Below are 15,096 nucleotides of genomic sequence, written 5' to 3'. Positions count from 1 at the left end.
TGATGGTAGTTCCATCCCCGAGCAGGATTTGTGCACTAGGTTGCTGCTCGTATTTGTACCGACAAAAGAATAACACTGTGTGTTCTGCAGAGCAAACATGCATAATATATAGCTAATGGCTTCTAACTGCTTTTGGCAAACGCTCAAGAAAGCGTGTTACAGTACACAGATATATTTACGCAACCATTGTTCAAACGAACTTAACTCTCGCAGTATCTGCAAAAGCATATTACATTGCAGTGTCACTGCTGTCAAGAAACTTAAAATAAATAAGCTGATACAGGCACACGAGCTGTGTAGTTTCCTTAAACTGACAGAAGTTATTTTCTGCACTGAAATGAAAACTTAATTGTTCATAATACATGAGAGAATACAGCGGTATTATTTTGTGGGTGCATCACATACCTTGATTTATCACATCAAATAATTTTACACACTTGATGCTTGTGATGACAACTGAGCGTAACGAGAAATTTGCTCTTCTTGTTATTGACGAGTATTTTCAAAATGCACTTGCCAAAGCACTTGAGCTGCAGTACTTTTGGCTAAGAAGACTAGAGTTTTACCATATGCTGAGAAACTTGAAACAGTTCATGGTCGTCATCCCTTGCACTGCTGGTAATAAAGAAGAACTGTCCTGCTCCTGCTAAATGGAAGCTGAATGACATCACCAAGGAGGACAGCCTTCTATTTTGCTGATTCTCAACCCTCGAAATGCAGTCTGGATATTGGCAGATGGCGCTGCACTTAGAGGACAAGGAGAAGACAACATTCTTTACTGGTCAGGGGTTGTGCCAGTTCACCGTTATGCCCTTCGAACTGTGTATATCACCAGCGACTTTAAGTGACTAATGGAGTCAGTGCTGAGAGGTCTCACGCATGATGCCTGCCTGGTCTACTTAGATGACATCGTGGTAAACTATATTCCGAGAGCACCTGGAAAACCTCTGGAGATCCTGCAGGAACCCGAGTCAGGACAGCGATCAGCATGAAACGACACTGTCTAGCGTAGTCCAATGTACAAGGCATACTGGGCTCAGGTCTGCTGATGCTTACTTGGGAGTCAGCCAACGGCAACAAGAAGGTGGCCCAGCTGGTAATTTCCAGGATGGAAAAAGTGGAAGACAGCAGGTCATCTTGGGGTCAATAAAACCACGTTTCAGGTCCTGCAAATCCGAGGATGATACCAAAAGATGGTACCAAATGTGTGATGACACCTATACAGCGAGCCAAGGCTCTCATACCCGGAGTAGGACCTATATGCAGCAGCAGCTGTACATGAGAGCACCCTTTAAGAGGATAGCCACCATCATCACAGGGTCATTTCCTGATCAGACGCTGGAAAACGCTACCTTCTTCTAGCCATGGACTATTTCACCAAGTGGTCTGAGGTACAACCCCAGTCAGGAACTGTCAACAGAGGCCGATTCCCTGGTAAAGAACGTCTTTTGCCGCTTTTGTGTTTCAAGGGAGATGCATACCAAACAGGACAGGAACTTTGAGTCAACATCGATAATGTCCTACATCGTCTCAGTGTATGAAAGACTGAACAACACTGCTCCCCACCGTAATCGGGCAGCGTAGTACAGCGGTTCATGAAGACCATCGAGGAGCAACCGAGGAAGGTGGTGTCAGTACATCAGAGGCACTGGAAGGAGAGGATGCCCTTCTTCTTGAGGGCCTACTGTGCATTTGCTCACAAGGCGACAAACATGATGCCTGCCCACAATGTTTTTGGAAGATAGCTATGCTTGTCACATGACCTAATGTTCAGGATGGCTCCGAAACAAGAGCCAACACCCACGAGTATGCCCAACAAAACCTGAAGGTAGCTAGCAACCAGATGAAGGTCCAGTATGATGTGCAGGTTAACTTCACAGGATTCCAGGAAGATGACCAAGTATGATTATACTGACCCGTATGATGAAGAGGAAGCTGCCAAAGCTCCAGCCGCTGTGGCAAGGTCCCCACATCGTTATCACCAGGATTAACCACATAGTGCACAGGTTTCAGCAGCTTCCCTGAAGTAAAAAGGTGATTGTCCATCTAGACCAGCTCGTACCTAATCGTGGAGCTACTCAGGACAAGCAGCTTTAAGGAGGGAGCACTGTGATAATCAAGGCTGAATGTGGTGCAACCGGTAATAATGCCAGTGAGATATAATCATTACGACATGATCCAGAATGATCTGGAAGTGGGAACTACTAAAATTTTCTACACCGAGCTTGATAGCTGCAGTCGCTTAAGTGCGGCCAGTATTCAGTATTCGGGAGATAGTAGGTTCAAACCCCACTGTTGGCAGCCCTGAAAATGGTTTTCCGTGGTTTCCCATTTTCACACCAGGCAAATGCTGGGGCTGTACCTTAATTAAGGCCACGGCCGTTTCCTTCCCACTCCTAGCCCTTCCCTGTTGTCCCATCGTCACCATAAGACCTATCTGTGTCGGTGCGACGAAAAGCAACTAGCAAAAACAAAAAAGAATTTTCTACAGGCCTTTATCAAGAGTGAAACTGGCACATGTCAGTCATTATGCTATAGTATAATATTCTGCATTTGTTTACAATAAACCTCTATTGATGAAATAGATATAGATTCCCCCCTAAGATTCATTAAAAAGGAATTCGTCTTGATTCAAACTACTCAGAATCCACATCAAAATATTTATTGTCTTTTATTTATATTCCCAATTCTGAAATATTGTTATAGTTATTTCATGCAACTATACCTTCAGACAGACATTATAAATTAACTAAAGAGTGTGACTGTTGTCATCAGTATCGATAAGTAACAACTGATTTACCAATACAGCTACTATCAGCAGATGTTTCATGCTTGAATCGTTCCATCCCTAGATCTAGCTAAATTAATTTAAATTCCACACCCAACTATGATTAGAGAAACTGGCAGGAGATACAATAAGGTGTTTCTTTCAGTTGAAAAATTCGACCAAGAGATTTGTACGAACCTACCACATTCTAATTCATCAGATGCAAGTTAACTCACACTATAATTCCGTCAATAAAAGAATGAGAAGTCACTAGATACTAGTAGCACTTCCATCATCTTATACCCATACCTTTCAACACTCGTTTTCATTAACACTAAGTCTACAGAGCATTAATAACTTTGTTTCACTTAGGACCGCTGAACATCTGACGGACCAAAGTTCGTAATAAGCCTCTTTGCTCAGAAGAGAGATGACTCCACAACTCTGCCTCCAAAGAACACAGAGATTCAACATCACGGGACTGACAGGCCATGACTAAAGACTGCAGTAACAGGAACTCGTCTTCACTCAGGTAACTTACTGAAAGTAAAAACAAAAAAATACATTTGTTTTTTGTTTTCTTTAAGCAGAAATTAACTAAAACAAAACAATCATGATATGAGGACACCATGAAAAGAATATGCAGACGAAACTCTAACCTAACATAATAAGGAGCTTGAAAAATCTCTTTAATCTAATGGGAGTTCAGATCAAGGTGGGAGACAGGAGAAGCGATTGTCTGGTCTCTTATTAGTTTGTGTGGGTAGGATTGGATTTGAAAATTCTGAATCTTGCATTTTAATTAGTGTGTGTAGTGAAGGCCACTAAAAACCATCACAATATACTTACAAAAATCAGATCATTGTTATAAACTAAAATGTTCATCTAACAATTGCAATCCTCAAATTTATCTCCCTCGTTTAAAATCTCCAAACCTGATGCTAACCACTAAGAAGCAGACTACTAATATCTTCTTTCTTATTAAAGGTCGTGTACTTTCCAATGTTATTTACATATTTTCCTGTCTTTATATCCCTTTCTTTTAAATACTGCTGTACCCACCACTGACAAGTTAATATTGGACAAGTGCAGGCGTGATGCCATCTAGAGGTGACGCATGGCATCTGAAGACACATAGCATACCACAATTAACACTATGCGCTCGCTGGTAGTAATATTACTACTACCAAGATTTTGAAATTCAGCCACTCGAAAGCTATTCATGTTATCAAATTAGTTTTTGCTTTGACGTGTTGTCGATCAATTGTGATTGGTGATGTTTCGTAGCCACGTGCACTCAGTTAGATCTTACATAATTGCTGACATACGTACTCCTCGCTCGTTCCGGTTAGATAAGCTCAAATTTATGTGCGTGTGTTCTAATGGTAGATTATATGACTTAACAGATTTAGAATGAAAGTGTAGTGAGGCAACAGTCTGCAATCATCTCTCAAGTAGTCGATTTATACTGTATAATTATGACCATTTGTGGGAGTGTCGGACTGGAAAAATCAGAGTTCGCGAAAAAACTGAAAAAGGGTGAAAAAAATGTCATTGCAGAAAGAACACCTTCTAGCAATAAAGTGGCGAGATGTTCGAGACGTGTATATGCTGAGCACTGCACATGATGACATGATTGAAGTACCTGCATCAAGAGGGAGCCACGAGAAATCCAAACCATCAGCATTAGTAGACTATAACAAATTCAATATTGGTGTTGATAAGTCTGACCAACTGTTGGCATATTATGCATTCACAAGGAAATCGAACAAGTGGTGGAAAAAATTATTCTTCCATCTGTTTGATCTTGCCATAGTGAATGCCTATATACTGTACTCTAAGGCTTCTTCACAAAAACTTCCCCTTTCGAAATTTTGTGCACGTTTAGCGGATGATCTGGTGAACAGTGCTGGGGCCAAAATTACTGAATAATCACGAGCATCAACTGCGGGAAGGCTAGTAGGTAGAGATCATTTTCCACACAGAATACCCGCAGTAGGCGCGAAGAAGGACACGCGCAGCGTACGTGCAAGGTTTGCTACGGCAAGTCCAAACATAACACCGGTCATGCTGTGAAGAAAATGACAACCATATGAGTCGCCTAAAAGCAAAACGGATAAAGTCTACTCCAGCACTTTTTGAGAAAATGGCAGAAAACCACTACCACCTTCTATTAAAGCTGTTGCTTATGAAATATAAGCATAAAATCACAAAAAATTCACTGATTATTAGAACAAGTAATAATTCTTGTAGTAATATTATTTAGACTGTTATTGTTGTTTTACAAGTGGACTTTATTGATTTTGCTTCTAAGAAGTGGACTTTATTCATTTTGCTTCTAAGAAGTGGACTTTATTCATTTTGCATGTTAGCAGTATGGATTTTACTCGTTTTGCTACTATTTATTAAAATCACAAAATACAAGAAGATATAATATCCATGTTTCTTTCACTATGGTTTAAGAGTGCACTGGGTAGACATTTAAACACACAGTTCAGGAGTTTTCTCTGTTGCACTGCAAAGTTCATTATCGATTTTTCATTGACATCTGACTGATGACTCTCCCAAAAGTCAAAGAAGTCAACGTAGAATTTCAGTGATGGGCTCAACTTCCAATCAGAGCCAAAGTGCAATTCAAGGAGCCTTTTCACATATGACACTTTATTCTTGTTGACTGAAGTAGTATTCTTTCGGACAGGTGAAGGGAAAGCAAGCAATCTCTATTATAAAACTATGAATAAAGCACTAGTAGAAAGCATGCAGCTTTAGCATAATGGTAGCCATGTTGTATGTTGTTGTCACATGCCGTAGAAGTCAGGTTGTAGTTGGTTGAAGCGTACTTTACTCGTTTTGGTTTTAAAACGCAGTGGACTTTATCCTTTTTGCATCTAACCTGAGTTTTTAAAGGGGAAATACTTAAAGATTTTATGGCTTTTGCCAGTATATTATTTCATGCTTCAGTAGACACATCTTTTACCGATATATTTCTACCAATACAGTATCTCACTTTTTGTAAAAAGTGGACTTTATCCGTTTTGCTTTTAGGCAACTCATATATTGTCATAAATGTGACGTAGGTCTTTGCATAGGAGAATGTTTTGAGTGTTACCATACCAAAGCTAAGTATTGGAAATAACAATGTTTAATTCTGTTATTCAGTGACTAAAAACTATCGAACTTTTCTAGTGAATTGGAAATTCAAGTGCGTGAACAAGGATATCAGAATGGACCAATATTGTAGCCTAAATTTCTTTCCAATGCTGAAGGTAAGCATTTTTTATTTGATTTCGTGGGATAGCCCACTCTTTGTACAATACGTATATAAATTTGTTAATTTATAATGCGAAAACTGACAGAACTGTGATTTTTTTTCTGAGAGTCTAAATTACGCCGGCACAGGGTAGGGACGCCATCTTGAAACGTCCGGGCTCATAGTGTTAACAATAGTTGGTAACTAGCGACTACACTGCTACAGGTGATCATGGAACCTACAATAGAATGGGCTGTCATAGATTTGCTTTCTTCCCCTCAGTGAAATTACAGCATTAACCCTCTCAACACATTTGACGTGACATTCACGCGAGCATTGGCTAGGCCTTCAACTCAAATGAGGAGACATTCACACGACGCGCCGAGTCGTATGTACTAGCTTATATTTTGACCACCCTTGCAAGGGTTTCCCTCGTGTGAACTTCTATGAACAGAAGAGGAATGTGGCTCGTTTACAGCTTTTCTTCTAAAAACATATATAGTAATTTATTGCCCAACTGTAGTGACTGCAAGCAGACATATTTCATCAGATGTCAGCCAGTCTCCTAGTCATGGCTCCACGCATAGTAATGCCAGATTTACACGTGCATAGATTAACTGGCGCCAGTAGCTTATGACATGCAAGTAAAAAAAAAAAAAAAAAAAGGGCTTGCATGCATAAACCTTAACTGGTACGCAAGTTCAATCCATGCATGGATGGACCTGGAAAGCTGGTAGCGTTCCAACTTTCCTTGCACCAGTGATGACTTATTGCACCACAGGAAATTCCCTGGCAACGTGTAAACAAAAAAGAGATTAATATATTCTAGTGTGATACAATCTTGCCACAAAAAACACACGGAGACATTCTAACAACTTTATTTCCTCAGAGGATATCACTCTTCCGTCCTGAAGGCTGTTTTTCGAGAGTCTCCCATTTAACCAACGTCAGGACTGTGGCAGATAACATGCTTCGAGCACTTTGGAATTAAAGTTGCTCTTGTGTGAAGTGTTGTGTCGTGGGACCAGACTTCAATTAGTAATGAATACGAAGTAGAATTCAGAAAAAATTATAAAATTCCTTCAAGCATATGAACAATATCCTTGTTTGTGGGACATGAACTGCAGTATACATAAGAACACGAATGCTCGAATTGTGCATTTTGGAACTCGATACAAATACTGTAAAGATGCAAAAGAACCTCCAGATGCTATCTCAGCATAATTACCAAATCTACTTGAGTGGTGTTAGCAGGCCACTGGACGCCACTGTAAATAACCACCAGCTGACGCAGAACTGCTAGATAGTGTTTCCACCTCAACCAACGTAAATAAAATGAAATGTTCCTGTAGTGCTTCTTACAATCCTGCTGAAATGCTGTTGGACATTGTCAGGATGACACATGAAGATTTTAATGTCAATTGTATTTTTGTACATTTGTTTTTATGTCAACTGTGTGTTTGTATATGGTTGTATAGGGTTAAAGCCACGCCACTTTCCCGTCATACAGTAACAAATTAGAAAACAAACAAGGAAATATCTTCTTTGGGGCACTCACATTAATATGGTTGTAGAACTCTTCATATGAATTATGAGGGTATTTAGGGATTGTAGTAAGGATGTAAAGGGCATATAAGTCTCAGGTAAGACCTCAATCAATGTATGTGACCCACACCAGGATTACTAGATATGAGAACTGGAAAGGATCCAAAGAGCACAATTTGTTCTGGGTGATTTCCAACCAGCATAGTGTAACAAAAATGTTGCAAACATTGGGCGGGAGGACTTGGAAGTACGGAGACGAGATGCTTGACTAAGTGGAAGAAATGGAACGGGGTGGAATGACATTAGGAGACGAATAAGCTTGAGTGAAGCTTTTAAATATAGGAATGATTATTATACTCATATGAAGATGAAGAAGTTGAAGTTCAGAGGACAAATTGGGGCAAATATTCATTTACATGATAAATTATTCCATTCCTTAATACCTCTTCAAAGGAAATGTTCAATAAATTTCCAGGTTCTTTGAAATCATTTAAGAAAAGATTGGGTAAACAACTGGTCTGCCACCTGCGTGATGGTCCTACATGGAAATCAATGATGACTGACTGAAACAAAGAAACAGGAACTGAAATGAACCTCCCTTCTCAAGTAGGAGACAAAAATTTGAAGTGTATAGACAAAATTGTAATTTTGTTAATACAGGTGGAAACATCAAAACAAACCTTGTAATTGTCAACAACTATTGGAGTGAGATTATACAATCTGCATTCATCTTCATAGCTAATTTTAAAAAATTCTTAATAAAGAACTCATGAACCTACCTGGTACACTTCCTTCTTCACCCCAGGCATACTTTTCTAAAACCTGGGCCAAGTCTGGAGGAAGTCTTTGTGCTGAAGGTTGGAGAATCAAAAGGAGGAGAACACGGGTGACCTCACACCTGAACGGATAATAAAAAAAAAAAAAAAAAAAAAATCAAATTACTCTAAATGTTGTCAAAAACATTGTTTTCTTTGAGCATAATTAACCTGTCAAAAAGAAATGTTCTTTTGTGGAGAATATGCTCCTTCACTGTCCTCCCAACCCCAAAAATAATTACTAAGTTCATAATTAGCAAATAGAATTTACATTATAACCTATGCAGTAACAGATGGAATTAGTGATCATGAAGCTGTTTTTGTGGCAGCTAAAAATAAATGTGATAGAAAGGAAGGTCTTAAAAATATGACTATTAGGCAGTATCATATGGCTGATAAAGCAGGCGAGGCAGTTTTTAAAAATTAACTATGATCGGTGGAAAATGGTAAATAAAAATGTAAACAGACTCTGGGATGGGTTTAAAGCAATTGTTGAGGAATGTGAAAACAGGTTTATACCTTTACAGGTGGTAAGGAATGGTAAAGAGCCACCTTATTATAATAGAGAAATAAAGAGACTAAGAAGGATGTGCAGACTCGAAAGAAATAAAGTTAGAAATGGCTGTGGAAGTAAGGAGAAATTGAAGGAACTTACTAGGAAATTGAATCTAGCAAAGAAGGCAGCTAAGGATGACATGATGGCAAGCTTAAATGAATTGTTTATTTCAGAAACCAACTAAGCAACACTTTTATCAAAATTGAGTTTTTGGTAGGATTGTACTATTCGGAGATAAATACATTGTTTTCAGCAGAAATAAACCCTACTCCATACAAGCAATGCTGTTAGGCAGCTGTGTAAATAATGTGTTTATTTCACACAGAACCTAAGCACCGTCGCTTAGGTTCTTTCTGCGGTAAATACATTCCTCCACTCATGACGGTTGGTGGCCCTGTTAGGATAACCTGTTTTGTAACTCACACAGAATCACACAGTTGTTCGTTTCTTATTGAATTTCTGTGACAGAGGTCAGTTTGAGAAGATTACGCACAATTTCCCTGTCCATGGCCACTCTTTTCCGCCTTGTGACAGGGATTTTGGAAGTATTAAACGGCTCTTGAGGAAGGTGGTCAGAATTTATACTCTAGATGAGTATGCTGAGCAAGGCAAGTGTGTCAGGACGTTTTACCGTTTATCATCTTACCTCGGACGATGTCTTAGGTTTTAAACATTGGTGGCCTACATCGTACAGGAAAATAACAAACTCTAATGAAACATCAGGCAGGGAAGTACCAAGAGAACGTAAGAAGCCATTCAAGGTTTCTAGTTACAAACAGTTTCTGTACTATAAAGATACTTCAGGACAAGTCGTGGCAAAGGCGTTTATTGGAGGATTTTCATCTACTTTCGCACAACTGAAAACTGACGGCCCACCTGAGCTGCCTTCCGAGAAGGCTTATCCTTTGGGAAAGGTAAGTTGATTACAATAATATTATTAAAGGGACATAAAATTATTGAGCAAGTAAAAACATTTTGTAGCCTATAATAACCGTATAAACTTTTAATGGGTTCTGCACAACGCAATTTTTGATTTTAGGTTCCAATCAACAAAAAGAAAGTAGAAGACTTTAAAAAATTAATGGACTACACCGTTGGTTATGAAGACTTTTATGACAGCATCATTCAGTGGCTAACAACCGAGAGAGAACCTGCTGAGGATATGCCGGAGGCTGAATAAAGCCAGAATGGGTTTTACTGTACTAATTTGTATTTTGTGGTTCATTAACTGATGTCTATTAAAATTTGTATGAATAGAACGGCGTTATTTACGTAATCTTTCATCTTAAAACTTGCATAGATTAATCAATTAGCTGTTTTTTTTTTTTAAATAATTGCTACAGAAATGAACAGGAAAAGTTGTTTATTTCAGAAACAACCTAAGTGCAATGTTTTTAAAAAATTGTTTATGGCATTTAAACTTTTTTTAAAACTTATTTCTTGTTTACTACACTTTTCTAGCACATTAAAGTTTAATTTTTTAAAAGTTAGAAGGAGATCAGACTTTAACTTATACTCCCACACAGTTTTTTTTCATTTTTCCAACAGTTTGAAAAAGTGCACTTAGGCGGTTTCTGCAATTAGCGATTCAATTGGCAGACATACAAATTTTAGTGAAAAATGGAAGGGTATGTACAGGTACTTTAAGGCAGAAACAAGTTCCAAGAAGGACATTCCAGGAATAATTAATGAACAAGGGGAGTGTGTATGTGAGGATCTTCAAAAGGCAGAAATATTCAGTCAGCAGTATGCAAAGATTGTTCGTTACAAGGATAATGTCCAGATAGAGAAGGTGACTAATGCTAAAGAAATATTAAAATTTACATATGATACCAATGATATTTACAATAAAATACAAAAGTTGAAAGCTAGAAAAGCGGCTGAAATTGATAAGATTTCTGGGGATATACTAAAAGACAATGGGTTGGAATATAGTACCATACCTGAAGTACTTATTTGATTATTGTTTGCTTGAAGGAGCTATACCAAGTGAATGGAGAGTTGCTATAGTAGCCCCTGTGTATAAAGGAAAGGGTGATAGAGATAAAACTGAAAATTACAGGCCAGTCAGTTTGACATGCATTGTATGTAAGCTTTGGGAAGGTATTCTTTCTGATTACATTAAACATGTTTCCGAAATTAATAGCTGGTTCGACAGAAGGCAGTTCGGTTTTAGGAAAGGTTATTCCACTGAAGCTCATCTTGTAGGATACCAGCAAGATATAGCAGATATCTTGGATTTACAAGGTCAAATGGACTGTATCGTGATTGACCTGTCTAAAGCATTTGATAGGGTGGATCATGGGAGACTACTGGCAAAAATGAGTGCAATTGGACTAGACAAAAGAGTGACTGAATGGGTTGCTATATTTCTAGAAAATAGATCTCAGAGAATTAGAGCAGGCGAAGCTTTAACTGACCCTGTAATAATTAAGAGGGAAATTCCTCAAGGCAGTATTATTGGACCTTTAGGTTTTCTTATATATATATAAATGATAGGAGTAAACAAGTGGAATCAGAGGCAAGGCTTTTTAGCGGATGATGTTATTCTGTATAGAATAATAAATACGTTACAAGATTGTGAGCAACTGCAACATGACCTCGATAATGTTGTGAGATGGACAGCAGGCAATGGTATGATGATAAACGGGGTTAAAAGTCAGCTTGTGAATTTCACAAATAGGAAAAGTCCTCTCAGTTTTAAGTACTGCGTTGATGGGGTGAGGTGGTGGTGGTGGTGATTATTGTTGTAAGAGGAAGTACAACTAGGCAATCATCCTCTATATAACACTAATCAGAGAGAAAAAATGGAAGGGGTCCGACACTTCAAAAAATAAAGGTATCAGCCAAAGGAAGGCAAGGGCCATGAAGGGCATGAAAATTAAAGACTCCCTAGACCTCCATACGTAATACCGTCGGGGTCAGAAAAGAACAAGTGTTGACCAAGGGAGGTTGGATAGGAGACATGAAAGTGAGGAGCCTGGCACAAGTAAGTGGAAGCAATGCCAGGACTCAGCTGAGGGCCCCGTGGTCTCCAACCCACACTCCAAACTTCAAAGCCTCTATGGCCCCTTTTAGTCGCATCTTACGACAGGCAGGGGATACCGTGGGTGTTATTCTACTGCCCCCACACACAGGGGGATGATGGGGTGAAAGTTCCTTTTGGGATCATTGTAAGTATCTGCGTGTTAATATAAGGAAAGATCTGTGGGGTAATCACATAAATGGGATTAAAAATAAAGGGTACAGATCTCTGCACATGGTTATGAGGGTGTTTAGGGGTTGTAGAAAGAATGTAAAGGAGAGGGCATGTAAGTCTCTGGTAAGACCCCAACTTTGTTTTTTTTGTTAGTGGCTTTACGTCGCACTGACACAGATAGGTCTTATGGTGACCATGGAATAGGAAAGGCCTAGGAGCTGGAAGGAAGCGGCCATGGCCTTAATTACGGTACAGCCCCAGCATTTGCCTGGTGTGAAAATGGGAAACCACGGAAAACCATCTTCAGGGCTGCCGACAGTGGGTTCGAACTCACTATCTCCCGGATGCAAGCTCATAGCCGCGCGCCTCTGACCGCATGGCCAACTCGCCCGGTAGACCCCAACTAGAGTATGGTTCCAGTGTATGGGACCCTCACCAGGATTACTTGATTCAAGAACTGGAAAAAATCCAAAGAAAAGCAGCTCGATTTGTTCTGGGTGATTTCCGACAAAAGAATAGTGTTACAAAAATGTTGCAAAGTTTGGGCTGGGGAGAATTGGGAGAAAGAAGATGAGCTGCCTGACTAAGTGGTATGTAATACCAATATAAATGGTCCTTTATTGGACATTTTAAATTTTCCAGCTAACTCAATTCATGGTTGCCAGCATTTCGCCCCAGTGTGCTAAGTTGGGCTTATCAGTTTGTAAATAGCACCCCACCAAGATGGATTGGCTAATGCATACCATGGAGGCCACTGCATAGGCTTATGAGACAAAGTCTCTCATAGTGCAATGGCACTGCCGGTGGTTCCAAGTAGCCTACACAGTGGCCTCCACGGTATACACTAGCCAATATAAATGGTCCGTTATTGTACATTATAAATTTTCCAGCTAACTCATTCCTGGTTGCCAGCGTTTCGCCCCCCCCCCGTGTGCTAAGTTAGGCTCATCAGTTGGTACTTAGCACACCCACCAAGGCACATCAACTCGTGTGCGATTGGATTATGTGGGCATAGGTTATGGTGTCAACAGACGTTATTGAGGAAGAGTTTCTTGAAGATGGGCATTGCAAATGTGTTGGACGGAAGTCAGGATGATGCAGTATGGGATGGTGACTAGAATAATGCATACGAGAATAGCTCGGAGATTGAAGGAAGTGACAATGAATAGGGCAAGTACGCCAGTGGTCTTGCTTTTTTTCAATAGCCTAATGCAAATTTTATGTTTTATTGGGAATACGATATTTCATACACAAAAACCCACATATATCATGCACCGAAAATGTTCACACTTAATTTTGGTCAAAAAAAAAAAGTGATGGTTATATATGAGCAAATATGGTATTTCTTTTAATAAACTTGTCGGTAAGGATCTCCACAAGGTAATATGGTTGGATGAGACGTGAATGAATGCTGGGGAGGGCATTGCTTAATCTTGGACTGATGACATTCTAAGCCCTGGGAGTGGCACCAAATTAATAATAGCGCAGGCAAGTTCATGCACTGGTTTTGGGGAAGGTGGTCTTCTTATGTCACGATCGTAAAAAAAACTGCGATTATCACGAAGATATGGACCACATTCATTTTTTAGATTGTTCTAAGAAGCTCCTGCAACAGCTCAAAGGCCCTTCTGTCCTTGTTATGGACAACGCACCACCTTACCACTCCATAATAATGGACTTCGAGTGCCCCCAAAAGAACTGTTAGCGGAATAGCTACAGGCAATAAAATATCCCAGCCCATATGGGTATGACTAAATTAGCCCTATATGCATTAGTAAAACAAAACAAATCCATTTCACTGACATATGTAGTCGATAAGGTAGCAACGGAACAAAGACATGAGGTTATTAGGTTGCCCCCATGCCAGTCACTTCAATCCCATTGATTTGGTATGGGGTGAAGTGAAACATTACATACGCAAACAAGTCCTTCGCAACTACTGAAATGGAAAGACTGTTCCGAGATGGTGTTGCTCAAGCCGGCTGTGGAGGAGGAAACTTAGGCATGACGCAACATTAACTTGGCAATGGCAATAGTGGAATCATCAGTGACTGGCAAAAGTTGATGATCTGCCTAGATGACGACAATGACAATGAAGGCGACAGTAGTGATCTGGAGGGTATCGAGCTTCTACCAATGTGAAACAGGTAAGAATAACGTTACTGAATTTTTGAAAACTGAATACATTTTACTTGAAACTTTTTGTGTTAACACCAGTATGTATTATTGTAATATTTATTGGTCAATTTAAAGTGAGATTCTTGTTGGTCGATTTCTTCTGTATTTTCTAACATTGCGGCAATAGAACTTCGTTGTAGATTTATATAGTATTATTTTGTGTGATATATTTTATTGTGAACTTACTTGGTATATTGAAAAAGTGTGATTATTGTTGTATTGTGTATCATTGCAGTGGCATTAAAAGCTGTTGTTGGAATATACTAGACCCTTCACCACCAAGGACACTGACACAGCTCTGACAGATGTCAAAAGCGGTAAGGCACCAGGGTTCGACGAAATACATCCTGAATTCTTGATAAATTGTGGCATACATGCTTGACTTTGGCTATCCAAGCTAGCCACTAATATTGTTCAGACTGGCAAGCTACCTCATTTGTTTACTTGACAAATATCACTGCCATATTGAAGTCTGGGAAACCCAGTGACAGACCAGACAGCTATAGACCTATCTCAACGTTGAGTGTATGCTACAAGTTAATTGAGAGACTAATCCTGAAGAGAATCGCCTCCAAAGTGTTTGAGGTAATTCCCATAGAACAAGCAGGATTCAGACCACAACGGAGTTCCACGGACCAAGTATTATCAGTAACCACCTACACTGAGGCAGGGTTCCAGAATCACCAAAAAAACATCTGTGGCATTCATAGACCCTAAGGCAGCTTATGACACTGTTTGGAGAGAGGGTGTTATTTACAAACTACTTCAGGTTATCCCTTGTAAGAC

At 39.5% G+C, this 15,096-nt stretch overlaps 1 protein-coding gene across 1 annotated transcript in view; it reads right to left on the bottom strand.

Annotated features, from left to right (window-relative positions):
• Positions 1-976: 976 nt before the first annotated feature.
• Positions 977-15,096, bottom strand: part of Hap40 (Huntingtin-associated protein 40 kDa) — a 98,119-nt gene continuing 83,999 nt past the window's right edge. The window contains exons 6-7 of the mRNA XM_067149109.2: positions 8,342-8,460; positions 977-3,307 (exon numbers count right to left, since the gene is read on the bottom strand). Of these exons, the coding sequence (XP_067005210.1) occupies positions 3,132-3,307; positions 8,342-8,460 (295 nt within the window). The 3' untranslated portion in view covers positions 977-3,131. The remainder of the gene's footprint in view (positions 3,308-8,341; positions 8,461-15,096) is intronic.

The sequence above is a fragment of the Anabrus simplex genome, chromosome 6 (assembly GCF_040414725.1).
Source record: "Anabrus simplex isolate iqAnaSimp1 chromosome 6, ASM4041472v1, whole genome shotgun sequence".
NCBI classification, from domain to species: domain Eukaryota; kingdom Metazoa; phylum Arthropoda; class Insecta; order Orthoptera; family Tettigoniidae; genus Anabrus; species Anabrus simplex.
Note: the sequence above shows the minus strand (reverse complement) of the source record. Positions and strands in the feature narration are given on the sequence as shown.